The sequence below is a fragment of the Rhinoraja longicauda genome, chromosome 2 (assembly GCF_053455715.1).
Source record: "Rhinoraja longicauda isolate Sanriku21f chromosome 2, sRhiLon1.1, whole genome shotgun sequence".
Classification (NCBI taxonomy): Eukaryota; Metazoa; Chordata; class Chondrichthyes; order Rajiformes; family Arhynchobatidae; genus Rhinoraja; species Rhinoraja longicauda.
In genome coordinates, this window is record NC_135954.1 from 51,380,903 (window position 1) to 51,398,459 (window position 17,557).

At 40.0% G+C, this 17,557-nt stretch overlaps 1 protein-coding gene across 3 annotated transcripts; it reads left to right on the forward strand.

Annotated features, from left to right (window-relative positions):
• Nucleotides 1–362: 362 nt before the first annotated feature.
• Nucleotides 363–16,319, forward strand: LOC144604539 (leukocyte elastase inhibitor-like). 3 transcript variants are annotated; one of them, XM_078419086.1, is made up of 8 exons: nt 363–398; nt 4,625–4,697; nt 5,581–5,759; nt 7,413–7,550; nt 10,010–10,127; nt 11,089–11,231; nt 13,028–13,183; nt 14,884–16,319. In XM_078419086.1, the coding sequence occupies exons 2-8, from the start codon at nt 4,640–4,642 to the stop codon at nt 15,289–15,291; spliced, it is 1,200 nt and encodes a 399-aa protein (XP_078275212.1). In that variant the 5' UTR covers nt 363–398; nt 4,625–4,639; the 3' UTR covers nt 15,292–16,319. The 3 variants fall into 3 exon arrangements, with proteins under 3 accessions (XP_078275212.1, XP_078275222.1, XP_078275202.1); XM_078419096.1 differs by lacking the exon at nt 363–398 and adding an exon at nt 484–504; XM_078419076.1 differs by lacking the exon at nt 363–398 and adding an exon at nt 522–587.
• Nucleotides 16,320–17,557: the final 1,238 nt, after the last annotated feature.

Genomic DNA, 17,557 nt, shown 5'->3' on the forward strand with positions numbered 1-17,557 from the left:
AGCTCTGGTGAGACCACATCGTGAGTATTATGTGCAGTTTTGGTCTCCTAATTTGAGTAAGGACGTCCTTGCTATTGAAGCAGTGCAGCATAGGTTCACGAGGTTAATCCGTGGGATGGAGGGACTGTTATATGAGGAAAGATTGGAAAGACTGGGCCTGTATTTACTAGAGTTCAGAAAGGATGAAAGGGGATCTTGTAGAGACATATAAAATTATAAAAGGACTATTGTGCTGAATTTCACAATTTTTATTTCACATTACACGCCCTCAGAAATACTGCTTTTCGTTCCAGTATTCCCCCAGATGATCAGGTGGTACAACAGTGGTCAGATGACTTTTTTCTATAAAGGGGAGTGAACGGTTGCAGACTGCATCTGATGCTGTCGGCCGCTTGAGGGTGAGTATTCTTGCAGCTCCGCGGTTGTGTTTTCGCCTCAGTGCCCATTGCAACTGCAGCAGTGTCTGCTGAGCGAGGAATCGCGGGACGTGGCTTCGATGCTTTAGTAGGAATATTCCGTATTTTACAGAGGGGTCGATGACTGTTGAGACACGTGTTGTTTCTTCCAGAGGTTTTAGCACCATGTTGGTCCGTTCAATCTCCAGAGTATCTGAATCAAGTTTCATTAATGTTTTATCTAATCTTCTCGCCACGTAACCGGGTGGCCTGATTGAAACGATAAAAAATATGTTCGTGTATTTGGAACATTTGAGAATGTATTCACAGCCCAAAGCAAATTAGCACGAGTTTTTTGGCAGCAGTACAGAGCTCAGACACTTGAACTAACTACTCTATGCCAGCAAATAATTCCTGATCTTTCAGTTTTTCTTGTAGCTCTATTGTTTTATCTACACTTTCTCTTGAGTTTGAACACAATATTCAGCTCTTAGTTTTTTTGTTGCTCTCCCTGATGTAATCGTGTATGGTGTGGTCTGCCTGGATAGTTCTTCCCTCCGCATATTGTCCGCTCCAATGCGAAATCTCCTGAAGGAAAGTCTTTCTCTGTTTTTCTTTACACCTGACAGTAAGAATTCAACGCCAACACCAGTACACAAGGAGGAACAAAGAACTACAGATACTGGTTTAAACCAAAGATGGACACACATTGCCGAAGCATCACTTATCCTTTTTCTCTTCAGAGTTGCTGCCTGACCCAAAGAGTTACTCGGAGAGTTTGTGTCTCTCACCAGTGTACAGGTCCCTGCTGCTGGGCGTGGTTCATTATGTTTCACTGACAGTTCTTGTTCGGTAGGTTCGGGGACACTTTCTGGGGACTTAGAGCAGGGAAATGTAGACTGGCATTCGACTGCAGGACTTAATGGCTCATACCTGGACTCGGGAAGAGATTTTTTTTTGGATGAAGCATTGAGGCCCTGTCTTCGGTCTGGATGAAATAAATCCCACAGTAGTGGCTCAAAATATAAAAGCTGTAAAATTATTCCCAGATTCCTGGCAAATCTTTATCATTTATCTTTATCGATCCTGACTACGGGTGCTGCACTGTAAGGAGTTTGTACGTTCTCCCCGTGACCTGCGTGGGTTTTCTCCGAGATCTTCGGTTTCCTCCCACACTCCAAAGACGTACAGGTATGTAGGTTAATTGGCTGGGTAAATGTAAAAATTGTCCCTAGTGGGTGTAGGATAGTGTTAATGTACGGGGATCACTGGGCGGCACGGACTTGGAGGGCCGAAAAGGCCTGTTTCCGGCTGTATATATATGATATGATGATATGATATTTGCTCAACATTATCAGATTATCCTAGTTGTAGTTTTAGTTTAAGAGATGCAGCGTGGAAACAGGCCCTTGGGGCCACTGAGTCCCCGCACATTAACACTATCCTCCACACACTAGGGACTATTTCACATTCATACCAAGCCAATTTTACAATTTATACCAAGCCAATTAACCTGTATGAAGATCTCGGCGAAAACCCATGCGGCCACGGGGAGAAGGTACAAACTCTGTACAGTCAATATCCGCAGTCGGATCGAACCCGGGTCTCTGGCACTGTCAGAGGCAACAACCAAAAATAGAGCGGACATTATTATCTTTGGCAACAACTGTAACACTGCCACCCACTGGGTTGTTATCTCATTGCTACATCTGGGAGCTTACTAAGTACAAATATCCCACACAACAGCAATGGGTGCACTTAAAAAGGATTTGGTTTTCTTTAAAGGTTTTCTTAAATTCTTTACATTTCTTTAAATTTCTGGTATATTCTGTAAAATACTTTATATGTAAGCATTTTATAAATGATTTTATGAAATTCTTGACTTTATGCAAGTTAGAGTAAAGGTACCAAGTAGAATTTTAAATGCTAGTTTAGAGGAAACAAAATTAGCCAGAAGAAGTGAGATTATGCTCACGAGTCTGAAAAGGGTCTCGACCTGAAACGTCACCCATTCCTTCCCTCCAGAGATGCTGCCTGTGCCGCTGAGTTACTCCAGCTTTTTGTGTCCATCTTTACAAAATCAATCTGTGGAACTAGTTGAAGATGGACACAAAATGCCAGAGTAACTCAACGGGTCAGCAGCATCTTTGGAGAAAAGGAATAGGTGACGTTTTGGGTCGAGATCCTTATTTAGACTGCAGAAAGATCTGAAGAAGGGTCTTGACTCAAACGTTACCCATTCCTTTTCTCCAGAGATACCACCTGACCCACTGAGTTGCTCCAATTTTTTGTGGCTATCTTTGGTGTAAACCAGCATCTTCAGTTCCTTCCTACATTGGAATTAGTTGGAGGAACGGGGTACTGATTGAGAATGATCAGCCATGATCACATTGAATGGTGGTGCTGGCTTGAAGGGCTCCTGCATCCAAGTACATGGATGGGAAAGGTTTAGAGGGATATGGTTCAAACCTGGGCAGGTGAGACTAGGTGGGGCACCTTGGTCAGCATGGGCAAGTTGGGCCAAAAACCCGGTTTCCATACTGTATGACTCTTGAGAGGTTGGCATCAAATCCTGAAGTCAGAGTTCAAGATTAACTGACAGGACTAACAGATACACAGGAAAGAAACACGCAGATAAGAGAGCAGGGTGTGGGGAATTGGCTTTTAATTAGGGAGGACAGTGGATGTTGTATACATGGATTTTAAAAGGCTTTTGATAAAGTCCCTCGTGGTAGGCTGATCCAGAAGATTAAGATGCACAGGATTCACAGTGACTTGGTTGTATGGATTTATTTATGGAAGACAGAGTTGTGGTGAAAGGAAGATATTCTGGCTAGAGGTCTGTGACCAGTGGAGTTCTGCAGGATTTGGGCTGGGACCTCTGCTGTTTATGATATATATATATAACTAATTTGAATGAAACTTGGATGAAAGGGTCCCCAGGACAAAGGTGGGTAAGGTGGTCCTAAAATTGTGACGCTATCGTGTGACGGGGGCACAAAAATACGGTAACATCACAAGGCAGCGGCAAATAAATATACAAATCTCAGACTTACAGAGAGTTATATAGTTAGTGATATTTAGTGATACGTAGATTATGAGAGGCATAGATCGGGTAGATGGTCAGAACCTTTTTCACAGGGTGGAAATGTGTAACACTAGAGGGCACAGCTATACGCTGAGAGGGTTAAAGTTTAATGGAGATGTTTGCACAGTGTTTGAGGGCCTGGAATCTGCTGATGGGTGGTGGTGGAGGCAGGTATGATAGTCTTTTTAGGCTTTTAGACACATGGAAGTACAAGGAATAGAGGGATATAGATCATGTGCAGGCAGATTAGATCTGTTTAACATGGCATCATGTTTGGTGCAAACATTGTTGGCTGAAGGCTCATTCCTGTGTTGTGCTGTTCTACGTTTCCAAGAAAGCTTCCTTAGTCGATCTGCAGAGGGCTGTACAAGAGAGGGTGCAACATTGCATTTTCTCAGGAAACAAAGTAGTGCAGGTAGCTGAAAGATCAGCTGAAAGATCAGTGGAGGGGCAGGTATTAAAGGAATAATTCTCATCTATTTTTGCTGTTGATAAGATCATAAGTGATAGGAGCAGCATTAGGCCCTTCAAGTCTACTTCGGCAGTCAATTATGGCTGATCTATCTCTCCCTCCTAATCCCATTCTCCTGCCTTCTTGATCTATCTCTCCCTCCTAATCCCATTCTCCTGGAAACTAAGGAATTGAATAAAGAAGGGTCTCGACCCGAAACGTCGCCCATTCCTTCTCTCCTGAGATGCTGCCTGACCTGCTGAGTTACTCCAGCATTTTGTGAATAAATACCTTCGATTTGTACCAGCATCTGCAGATATTTTCTTACATAATAGTTGTGGTATCTTAGATCATATACACATTATCAAAGAGGAGGTATGGAGATTTTGAAGGTCATTAAGGTAGATAAATCCCAAGAGCCTAAGGTAGATAAATCACCTTTTTTGCTCAGAGCAGTCGGTATCTGGAATGAGCTGCCAGGTGAACTGATGGAAATGGATGCAATTACAACTTTTAGGAGACATCTGGACAGGTATAAGCATTTGGTGAGAAGAGTTTACTAGTTTTGGGGCCAAATGCAGGAAATGGGATAAGGTGGGCCCAACGGCCTGTTTCCTCTGAATAGAGCCGGTATAGATCTATTCTACTGTGATTCTACTTCTCCAATACTATTTTGCTGTTCTTCCCCAGGGTCAACCATCTATCATGGCAAATCATCAGATACGTCAGTGTCAACAATCAGCAACTGACCAAATAGCTGATGGTAAGTCCCAATAAGTAATATCTATCCAAATTAATTTTGGCAAGTTTATTTCTTTAAAACATTTTTTTTGTGCACACTGGCTGTAGGTACACACATATTGGACCATATTAGTGGACTTACTGCTAGGGAGGAACAGGTCCTTGTAGATTGGACTGGGAGAATGCTTCTGTCCCCACTGATTACACAGTGCCACTGTAACACACAAGCAAAGCAGGCAGGACACTTACTCAGTGGATATGAGCTGCTCTGGAAGGATGTTTCCATTTTTGCCTCTGCCACCAACAGCTGTTCCGCAAACTCACCTATTCTCACCATTACCATTGCCACCATGAGGTCCCCAGTTTCCCAGTGTTATTGACTGACAACATGGTCAGTGACATTTCCTCAGAGCTCCTTTCTCTGGCCAAACCACATGGAAGAGTTAGCTGTGCAGTGGAGTCATCAAGCTTGATTATTGGGAATTTGAGTTCAAAGCGAGGCACTGTGTGCATCTACATGTCCAGGAGGCCATTGGGAGGAGTGTTGACCAGGGCCTCTGAAACTGTTGCCTAAGGGAAATGTCTGTCAGGGACAATCATTGTCCTGCAGTCTTTCAGTGCAGAGCCAGTATTGGATCTTTGTAAGGAATGTTGTTCTGACTAAATAGGGATAGGGACAGATGGTCACCCTTTCTCCCCCCCCCCCCCCCCCGCTATTTTTGTGAAGTAATAGTATTTTTCCTGTGTCTGCAGAGTAATTGATACTACCGTCTTCTTGCCACTGTCAAAGATTCAAACACAGTTTCGGAACGTACACATGGAACGTCAAAAAAGTGTTTTCTTGAAGGGGTTGAACAAATGGGCCAACTCCATACATAATGAATTGTTTTCCTCTTCTGTTCTAGATCTAATCCGTTTGGATCCTCTGGTTGCTGCAAATATACAGTTTGCTCTTGATCTGTTCAAGCACTTGGATGAACATAACAGAGATGGCAACATCTTTGTGTCTCCCTTTAGTATATCAGCTGCACTGGCCTTGGTGTACCTAGGTGCTAAAGAGAAGACAGCCACTCAGATGGCTCAGGTAGGTGCGGCCTTATGCTAACTTCAGAAGGTGTGTCCTGTTTTTGAACAACGGCAGCATGTTTGGTCATGTAACGATTTAGGATGGGGAGAAGCGGGGTTTTGTCTGTTGGATTGGAGCTGGAATGGTTTGTTATTTGCATGTTTCCATTCCTCGTGGTAATCAGCTACTTTAACCACAGGTGGCTATTGACATGAATAAGTCTTCTATTGACACTGCAACTATATTCTACTAAGCCATGTAATATGCAGTCTTTAGTATTTTTAGATTGCAGTAAAAAATAAACTTTTAGCTATTAATTTTTTTAAGCTTTTGTGAAAATAACATTATTATTGTGAGTCTGAACCTCTGTATCCCCAAGCTCCATTTTCACCATTGACACTATTGTCTTTATAGTGTGGTATTGTCCTTATAAAGTTATAGTTTCTATAATGCAAGGTTTCTAAGGAATGCATCTATCGCTTTATAGTAGAACTGATTGCATTTTGATTTAATGAAATAAAATAGAGAAAATGCTGGAAACATTCAGCATGTCGGGCTGCATCTATGGAAATATTTCAGATTGAAGATCCTTTTTCAGACTTGGAAATTGAGAAATGAAGTTAGTTTGAAATTGCAGAGAATCTGGCAGGAATGTGTCAGCACAAAGGAAATCTGTCTGACAGGGATGGGCCAAAGTTATCAATGGGATAAACTGTAGATGGGTGACCTCATCCATGGCTTATCCCCATGGCAATTGTGGCTTATGAGAATACACTTTATCCACAATTCTTATTTTCCTCGTTGTCCACAAGACCAAATAAAAGCATGAGAAAATAGAAGCAGGAGGAGGCCAATAGGCCCTTCAGGCCTTTCCCACCATTCAGTGTAATCAATGCTATTCCATGCTGCCCCAAATTCCACTTTTGGCCAGTTCCAATAACCCACAAATTACACTACAGTTGTAAAAGACGTTGGTGAAGCCACAGTTGGAGTACTGTGTTCAGTTTTAGTTACCCTGCTAGAGGAAAGATGCCATTAAGCTGGAAAGAGTGCAAAGAAGATTTACGAGGATGTTGCCAGGGCGGGAGGGGCTGAGCTATATAGAGAAGTTTAGTAGGGCAGGACTTAGCTCCTTGGAGCACAGGAGGCATGTAAAATCATGAGCAGAATAGATAGGGTGAATGCACAGCATCTTTAACCCAGAATAGGAGAATCAAAAGCAAATGATGTATGTTTAAAGTGAGTGGAGTAAGATACCTGAGGGGTAAGTTTTTTTACTTGGAGGGTGCTTGGTATATTAAATGAGCTGCTAGAGGAAGTAGTTGAGGCAGGTGCTACAACAGGATTTAAAAGACACGTCCAGATTTATGGATAGGAAAGGTTTACGAGTGGGTCAAACGTGGTGGCAAATTGCACTAGCTTAGATGGTGCAACTTGGTTGGCAGGGACAATTTGGCCGAATAGCCTGTTTTCATGCTGAATAACTACTCGAGTCTGGTGGTCCATATTCTCATAAAGCTAATGAAAAAGTAATAATGGTGAAATTGCTGTTTTTAACAATAAATTAACTATGTTCAATTCTGAAATGCATTGATAAGGTTCCCACTGTTTAGAACTGGAACCCGAAATACACTTCACTTCTTTTGATAATGTTAACTTTATCTCTCTTAGATGCTTGGCTTTGATGAAGTCAAAGACGTCCACTCAGAATTTCAAAAACTGCAGACTGAGTTAATCAGCCCGAAGGCAAAGTTTTCCTTGAACTTAGCCAATCGCCTCTTCGGGGAGAAGACTTACAAGTTCAATGCAGTTAGGTTTTGGTTTGGATAAGCTGCTCAATCTGTGTTTGTTAACCTGATCAAAAAGATTGGGTTAACACAAGCTCGATCCTCTTAAGATTTGGAAGGAATGTTCCTGCTTGGTTCAATGTTGAGGTGTCTTGAGAATGGTGAATGGTATCTACCCCAAAACAGTCTAATTGTTGAATAGCCCATTGCATCTAAGAATATCTTCCTTGTAATACGATTTTATCAGTTTTATCCTTATTTTCAACATAGATGAGGATCATTCAGCCCATTAGATTCATTCCAGTGCCCAGCATAGTGATCTTGTCAATCCCATTTCCTTCTCCTTATATTCTTTTCCTTCAATTTATTCTCTTGCATATATCTTTTATTTACCCTTGATTCTTTTTTTTCCACTCAACTACATCAAAGGATAACTTACAGTAGCCAAATAACCTACCAGCACATTTTTGGGACATTTAAGAAACCTAGGTACTTGAGATAAACCCACCTGGTCACAAGAAGACTGTATAACCTCCACACAAGCTGAACCCAATATTGTTTGAACAAGTCATTAGACCTGTGAGGCAACAGCACTAACTGCTGTATTACCAATGTAGCAGGTATAATTACTCTGTTTTTTCTTTGGTATATCTATATACTAAAACACTCGTTTGCTCTTGAACTACAGCCAAAACGGTACATGATAGCACGACAATTTTAGGCCCACCTTACTCACCCTTTGGTGCTAATGGAAGAAATTTCATTGAAATCGGTTATATTTTTTAAGTTATTCACATTTTAAAGTTTAAATCCATCTCCTCGGGAGGGGGGAAGAGAGGGTGCTGCACCAATGCAGGAGAGGTTTGGGCCCAACGGGTCCACTTGGTCTAGTTGATCAATAAAGTTTAAAGGTTTTAGACTCTGCAAGCTAAAGTCAGCCACTTTACCGGAATGCTGCCTGGATTAGGCAGTCTCAGCTTTTGGGTGAAGTTGGATAGACTTGGATGACTTTCTCTGGAGATGGGAGACTTAATAGAAGTATATAAAATGATGAGAGGCATAGATAGGTTAGACAGTCAGAACCTATTTCCCAGGGTGGAATGTTCAACACCAGAGGGCATAACTATAGGGTGTGAGGGAGAAAGTTTAGTGGAGTTGTGTGGGATACGTTTTTTTTTTACACAGAGTGTAATGGGAACCTGGAATACTTTGTCCAGGATGGTGATGGAGGTGGATACGAGAGGCTTTTGGATTTGGATTTCCACGCTGTATCTCTAAACCCTCTAAAGTAAACTAAACTAAGTTGTACATTTCAGGAGTACAATCTTTACGTTTTCAAGCTATAAACAAAGTTTAAAAAAAATTGAAGCAGTATGTTTGGAGAATTTGGTTTTCAGTATTGATTCTCAAAACTGTCAGCATTTTTGTTTGATGTGTCAGATGTCTAAAGACTGCCTGATTTGTAAAGGTTTGATCTTAGATCACATTTAACTGATATTTGGATAGATGCACAATTCAGAAATAGACTAATTTTGAAAATAAACCAGAAAGAATGTTATACATTAGAATTTTAATGGTTACCAAAACATCAGGATGAGTTATTAAATGTCATTGTTAATATCCATGGATCTCGTATACAATAATCACCTTTGCCTACCTTGGAATATTTGTGGGAACAATCTAATCCTTTAACATTAATTACATATCCCTACTGGAGAGGGAGATAGATCCAGTGTATCAGAGTTCAGCACGGGTTTCATGTTGGAAGCCAGAGTATAGCTTGCAACAAGGATAGCAAACTTATTTGGTGGTCTTCCTGAGATGGGTTCTGCTCTGCTAAATGGGATGGACTCCTTGTGTGTTCTCGAGGGAATGAGTTTGAAGTCATGCTGAACTTAAATGTTTTTTCTCCGAAGCGAAGGATCGTCTGCAAAGGGAACGCCCAATAAAATTGCATTTCAACTGACAGATTTTAACTTGCTTGCAGTTGACTTTCTGTGAGAAGGAGGAATGGGTACTAGAATTCATTAATGTTGCCTTGCCTAGCAGATCTCATACTAAACTTAAATAAGGTCTATTTATTTCAGAATTATCTTCAGACGACCTTCCCAGAATATTTTTTTTAACATCATTCCAATTTAGAAATTTTGAAATTAACACAGAACATTTTAATAGATTTTCTATCAGCAAATGAGCTGAATGCAATGCAACTGTTACGTAGATTTAAAGAATCAAAGATAGTAAGGAAATCAAGAAATTTAAGCAGATAATTTTAATTCGGGAACTGGAAGTTATTTAAACATGATTATTTTGCAGTAATTCAATCTCTCATTCTGGACATTAGGTCAATTGAGTGTGGCTATCAAGTTATCCTTGTCTTGGAATAGTATTATGAATAATGTAATCATTTTTTAAAGCAATCTGATTATTTTAATCTCTTCCCACTGATATTAAAAACATCTGTTCTATGTAATCCTTCAGGATTTTCTTGCCGCTTCTCAGAAACATTATCAGGCAGCCCTGGGTGCTGTTGATTTTCTTAAAGCAGCAGAGAACGCTCGACAAGAGATCAACACATGGACTGAAGAACAGACTGCAGGTGAGCAGTGCTGAACAATTCTTCCCAGGGTTTACACAGAAAATTTTCAGCTCTACGTATTCAACCTTCAGAATGAGGGATATTTCCCAAAAGTGATAGGCACACTAATCAGAGCCTTAAGTGCGATACTGATTAGTCAATCATCCCTTCTGAAATATCCTTGAGTTGTAGAGTCATGGAGCTCTAGAGCACAGAAACAGGCTCTTCAGGCTACCGTGTCCTTGACGTTCAAGTTGACAAACTGGGCTTGTCCTATTTGCCTGCATGTGGTCGATAACCCTCCAAATCCTTCCTATCCATATAACTGACCAAATGTCTTTTAAAAGTTGTAAATTGTATTCATTTCTGTAGATTCCTTGGCAAATCATTCCAGATATGGACTACCCTCGGAATGAAAACATTGTCCCTGAGATCTCTCATGCATCTCTCCTGCCTTAAGCCTATGCTCTCTAGTTTTAAAATCCTTTATCCTGGGAAAAAAATACTGTGAGCATTCACTTTATCTGGTACCAGAATAAGGTCACCGCTCGGCCTTCTATGCTGAGCCTATCCAAACATTTCCCTATAATTTAAGTCCGCAAGCATTCCCAAGAAATAAAGTCCTAGCCTGCTTAACCTTTCCCTGGAGCTCAGGCCCAGTCATGGCAACTGTAAATATTCTCTTCACTCTCCATCATGACAACATCTTTCCTATAACATGATGCGCAAAACTGAGCGCAATACTCTAAATGTGGCCTCACTGATGTCTTGCACAACAGTAACATGACCTTGCAACTTCTATACTCAGTTTGTTGTGTCTAGTTTAGTGTCAAGTGTTGTTTTGACAACATAAAGATTTCTTGTGTATCTGTTAAACCTCTGATTTACGAAAAAAAAATTGTGGTTGTTGCCATTCATTGGCTATTTAATTTTTTATTTAATCCATGGTCTATATGTATGCATGCCTTTTGTTTGTTTTCAGGAAAAATCCAAAATTTATTGGTGAAAGGTGTTGTTGGCTCTGACACAATGCTTGTCCTTGTGAATGCCATTTATTTTAAGGCAAAATGGAAAGATACATTTAAGAAAGAAGATTCGTTCACTGGAAAATTCAAGTTAAACCAGGTAAAGAACGATGGGTTAAAATTATCAATTATTATGAATAATAATATCAATTGCTTGATTCACTATATCATCAAGGCAGACTTGAAAATGCAACAGAATGGCACTGTAATGGCAACTTCAAGTCCTCCCCAATAAAGTCCTCTCCGCTTGCCACCACTTCACAGAGTGAAGTGATCGATCTTGACGCAAACCAACGAAGAGATTTCCAAACGTATTTTCAGTTTAATTAGTCGTTTATTGAAGGTAATACAAATATCTCTCTAAGCTTTTCAATTCTTGTCTCAGGTCTGGTAAGAACTATATCTCACCAAGCTCCTCTGTGCCTGCCCCTCCCATCTCTGCATTTCCAGATCTAGCATTTGGTTCGGGCTCCTTCCAGTCCATTATGCCCATATATGTATTCATCTCACAACAACCCCCTAGTGTCCAAAAGTAATACAGCACGATACCAAATAATATAATATGCTAAACAGCTGGAACAAATACAAATGGCACTTACAGGCACTCTCCTGCGAAATACACGGTATACATTTCTGCCCTTTGAAATTATTCCTACTGTGTGGAAAAATGTTGCCCCTCGGGTTCCTATTAAATCTTTTCCCTCTCATCTTAAACCCATGTTCTCTGGTTCTTAATTCCCTTACTCTATGCATTTACCCTATTTCTTCACCTCGTCCTTCTGCACTCCAAAGGAATAAAATCCTACCGTGCTCAAACTCTCCCTGTCGCTCAAGCCCTGGCAACATCCTCTTAAATCTTCTCTGCACTCTCTCCACCTTAATATCATTTTTGTATTAGAGCGACCATACTTGAACACAATACTCCAAATATGGCCTCACCAACTTGTACAACTGTAACCTAACATCCCAATTTCTATACTCAGTACCCTGACTGACGATGGCCAATGTGCCAAAAGATTTCTTGGCCATCCTATATACCTGCAATGCCTCTTTCAAAGAACTATGTACTTGCACTCCTAGAACCCCCTGCTCTGCAACATTCCCAAGAACCCTGATTCACTGTAAACACAATGCTCTGCTTTGACTTCCCAAATTGCCTTCCTGTTCTTGCCATCAAAATGGATAACCTCAAATTTATCCACATTATACTGCATCTGCCATGCATCTGTCCACTCACCCAACCTATCCAAGTCACCCTGCAGCCTCATAGCATCCTCATCGCAGCTCACACTGATTGTTGGGCAGGTTTCCCAGATTCTTGCCTCAGCGAATCTACTTTTGAATAGCAATATCTTGGTCCCTGTACCAATTCCATCAACTTTGTGGATGGGTGGTGCTGTTGAGGGATAAAATTCATTCTTACAAAATGCTGGAAATGTTGACATTTGGCTAAAGCCTTTAAAACAATGTTTCTAAACATCCCTGACATTCTGAAACATTCAAAATGTATCTTAAAGGAACCAAATGTCAATATTTACATTGAAATAAAAATAAACAGTTCAACAAATTAAGAACTGTAAGTTATGTAATGTTTGATCTCTCTGATCTTTTCTCTATTCAAGTGAATGGAGTGGTTACTCTAGATGTACCTTGGCCCAGGATTGTTGGCCAGGTTTCCCAGATTCCTGCCCTTTCACTGCGTTTAACATGGAGATTTCAAACATAGATCATCAGCAATTCTGCAACTCCTGTCAGGAGAGCCCGTTCATTTGTACACACGAGCAGAAGGCACACGGGTTCCTGATATGTGTGCGGAGAAAGTGCGTTCTGTATTACTTGTTTACCTGGCTACTGGTGCTCCACAAATTTGCTAATAGTGTCTAATTCTATTTGTAGAATTTAAATAAAGATTTGGAAATGATGCAGCAAACTGGAGGTTTTCCTTACTTTCACAATCGTGAATTTGCGTTCAAAATCATTGAGCTCCCGTATGTTCAGGATGAACTCAGTATGATCATCTTACTGCCAGATGACGACAATGGACTTGAAACTGTAAGTGGGATGTTATAACGTGAACTATTGTTTCAAGGTAGCTGTTCAAAAAAAATGAATTCAACATTCTTCTAAAAATAAATTCACACAATTGTCTTCAATGATTTAATGTTATTAAATTCTCAGCTGAGTTATTTGAGAATATATATTCCCTTCTGCCATCAGACAGGTAAAGAGTTTCTGCCTGGAAATTGGACTTTAGAGTCATACAGCTCATCGATGCCAACCAAGGTGCCCCATGAAAGATACCCAAATTTGCCTGTGTTCAGCCCATATACCTCCCTAAACCTTTCCTATCCTTGTACTTGTCAAAAAGTCTTTTAAATGCTGTGATATTGTAGTATCTGACTTGACAACCTCACAAGACAGCCCATTCAATAAACCCTTACTCTCTGAGTGAAATAGTTGATCCTCGGGTTCGTATTAAATCTTGCCCCTCTCACCTTGGACATATGTCCTCCTGGTTTGCATTCCCCTACCCTGGATAAAAGACTCTGTACATTCACCTGATGTATTCCCCTCATGATCTCTTACACCTCTCTAATATCACCCCTCAGCCTCCTGTGCACCAAAGAAAAAGTCCTGCCCTACCCAATGTCTCCCTATATCGCAGGCCGTTGAGTCCTGGCAACATCCTCATTAATCCGCACTCTTTCCAGTTATGTGCAATTTTGCAGTGAAGTACTGAATTACAAAATTTATACTTTAGGATATAAACTCAACATATGCCTTTGAAAGATATTGGCTTCTTCTCAGATATGTCATTCAGTTTTTGATGCATATAAATTATGTTAATGTATTCATACGACCTGTAGATATAGAATAGAGAAGTGTACATTACAAGAAAAGATTCTTTGGACCACAAAGTCTTTGCTGAACATGATGCCTCTCTAATATGCCTAAATATAGTCAATGTCAAGATTGAGGTACAGAGTGACCTTGTGGTCCAAGTCTACAGCTTCCTAATCACCTGCTTGAGTTCTTTCCTACTCATTTTATATTCTGCATAAGCCCCTTCTTAAATCTAACATGCACTTCCTTTTTCTTCCTGACCAAGTCTATAATCTCCTTGGCCATCCACTGTTCCCTTTACCTTGCTATCCTTATCCCTCCTCCTTACTGGAACATGCTGATCTTGCACTTTCATCAGCTGGTCTTTCAACAACACCCTCATGTTATCAGAGGACTTGCCAACAACCACTGCTCTCAATCGACCTATTTAGCTCCTGCCTGTTGACATTGTAATCTGCCTTGCTTCAATTAAGTACGTTGCCCCAACATCCAGACCTGTCCCTATTCAAAATAATCTTAAAATTTATGTCGCTGTGGTCACTGTCCTCAGATTATTTTTCCACTGCAACACCAGTCACCTGGCCAGGATCATTTTCCAAAGCTCATGGTTGCGCCATCTGGTGGTGATATATAGTCAAGCAAATTATCCGTACAGCGTCAGGGAACTAATTGGACGTAAACTGCAGCATTCAGTTTATTAATGCCCATTAATTTTTAGATTTTTTTTCTGCTTTTTCAGTTGCTTTGTGGTAGTACTTTGAGTTAAATATATCTTGAAGTCTCAGGTCAGTGATAACAGAGACACAGAATATCTTGATTTTGTATCATTTGATATTACCTTGATTTACTTTTTCTGAAGAAAGTTTGATGGCTGGATTATTTAATGTTCTGCTTTTTCTTATGTTTAGCTTCAGAGAAGTTTCACTCTTAATCGTCTGAGAAATTGGACCAACCCAAAGAACATGAACACAACATCTGTTCAAGTCACTCTACCCAAATTCAAGCTGCAGGAGAAATATGATCTTTCAACAATCCTCCCCAATTTGGGGATGGTGGATGCTTTCGATGGCAGCAAAGCCAACTTCTCAGGAATGAGTGCTGGAAAAAAATTGTCAGTGTCAAAAGTAATTCATCAGTCCTTTGTTGAAGTTAATGAGGAAGGCACTGAAGCAGCAGCTGCAACAGCAGTCACCATGGTTCTGACATCTGCAATGATATCCCCAGAAGAATTTAGGGCTGATCATCCATTCCTGTTTTTCATCCGCCACGCAAAGACACAGAGCATTTTATTTTATGGAAGGCTAACCTCTCCTTAAATGCAATGCCTTGTCAGTCAATTAATTTCATAACAATTTTGTCAATATCTACAATTGTAAGTTTGATAGATTGGTCATTGGAACTTTTTTATAATCTGAATGATTTCCAAGGATTTACTTGGAACTTAAAATGTTCATGGTGGTTGAGAAGTGGGGTAGAATTTAGTCAAATTTACGCATTGATTTTTATCATATTAGCATTCATTATAATGTTATCATTGTACTCTTAACTGGTGAGGGAATAGAAATTAGATGATATCAAGTCATTTTGTAAAATGAGGGGCCTATTGAAAAGAGGGGCCCTCTTGAGGAGTTTGTCTCATGTTAAAAATTTGTAATCCATTAGTCAAGGCCATGAAAGTTACAAATTTGTTACCACTAAAGTGCGATAGAAGTAGACAATGGGCTGTAGAACTTTTGATCACCATCCCACCTCGTTTATCAGTACTCTTGCCAAAACATGTTAATTTGTCCACTTGGAGACACAGGCCTCTCCCCTACCCCATTAAACCATTTCGCTGTCTTGTTGAAATTATCATTTGTGCATCTGAAGGGTTTTGCCTCAGAATTTAAACTGGTAAATAACACTTGTTGATTTCAATCTGATTTTTGAACCAGTTTAGATCCATTTCCCTCATCCTGTTAATCTTAAGTGGTCTTCCAAGTTGATCTTTTGTTCTCTTATCTATCTGGCGGGTTTTGGGACACTTTGTTTCCAAGTTAAAATAAAATCATTAATGTAGAGCATGTGAAGTGTAGTAACATGAATTCAATAAATACATTACAGGAGTGGGCATTGAGAGTAGAGGATTTAGCCCAGGAGACAACTTTAATGCCAAAGCTTTTGATAAATCTGTTAGAAGCTGTTTTTTTCATTTCCTACAATTACCTACTTTAGCTTGATACTGAAGTAATTGTTCTCAAGTTTGTTATATTTGCCTTTCCAACAATTATGAACACAATGCTTTCAGCCACCTTTATGGTGTGTTTGTTACAAAAATAAAAGTTCAGAGCAATTTGTTTATTCACTGTGGATGTTGTAAGCTTCTTTCAAACCAGGTGAATGCATTGGTTGGCTTTTCAACCAAGTGGCTTTCGTATCACAATAGAGAGAAGGCGTAATACCACTAACTTAAGACAACAAAAAAATTAATGAGGAACTTGGATATGTGGTAGTACTTTACAATACCAGTAATATGCCTTTCCAAAGTTTTGTGGAAGAGAAGGAGAGATGGAATGCCAATGAACATTACATCGGAATAAGAATGTGGCTTGGGAATTGGATACCTATATGATTCATCTTTTGTAGAGAACTTCAGCAGAAAGTAGAGTGGCATTGAGAATAGGGAAAGTTCATGTAAAATTGGAATTCAAACCAGAGCCCAAGGAAACAAGAGATCGGGTACAGAGAAAGTCAATATGGCCGCAGAAGCTAAACCTACAGGGGAACACATGCAAACTGCTTCCAAACTTCATCAAACTTGATGACCTGAAGATACATTTTAGAAGCAGAGAGCCAAGTACTAATGCTTATGTTTAACAACATCCACAATTAATTTATTTTAGGCAGCTGCTAAAGATGGGATCAAATTAACATTTTGGCCACATCTTGGATAGGTGGCGCCAGGATTTTTTTCAGAGGTGTATACGTATTACTGTAAGTTATCTATAGCATGCCCATGTAACACAAAAAGCCACACAACAGTAATTTATCATCTTTATAGCATTCACTTTAGATTGACTACAAGTTCCTTCCACATCTGGATTCAATTTTACAAATTGCTCCAGCCCCTTTTTTGACTCTCCTGTGCCCTTCATTGCATCTGCCCATCTCCACTCATGACTTCCTTCCTTTTCTTGAAACTTCTTAAACAAAAATAATCAGATATATGACAACCAATTATTAATGGTAAATACAGATTTTCCGAAGCCTTGACAACGTTATCACTAGTCTGTCTTCTTGGAAATTCAACATTTGGCGCAACAAAAGCTTTTCACTGTACCTTGCACAAACATTTTAGACTCTCGGCTTATACTTTTAAAATGTAATTGCTTGGTACATATCTGTATGATTAATTTCCCCTCAAGGTTTAAAAATAAACTCCCTAACTTCCTTAACATGTAGCGGCCTCCGCTGTGATGGTGCAGATTTATGCTCTTAGTTTGAGGTGAGCTGCTTCGGGAAAAACCAATGTAGAGGATGAGGTTCATTTAGGAAGGGCAATGGTTTGGAAGCCAGACAACGTAGGGTAAGTGCTTTCACATT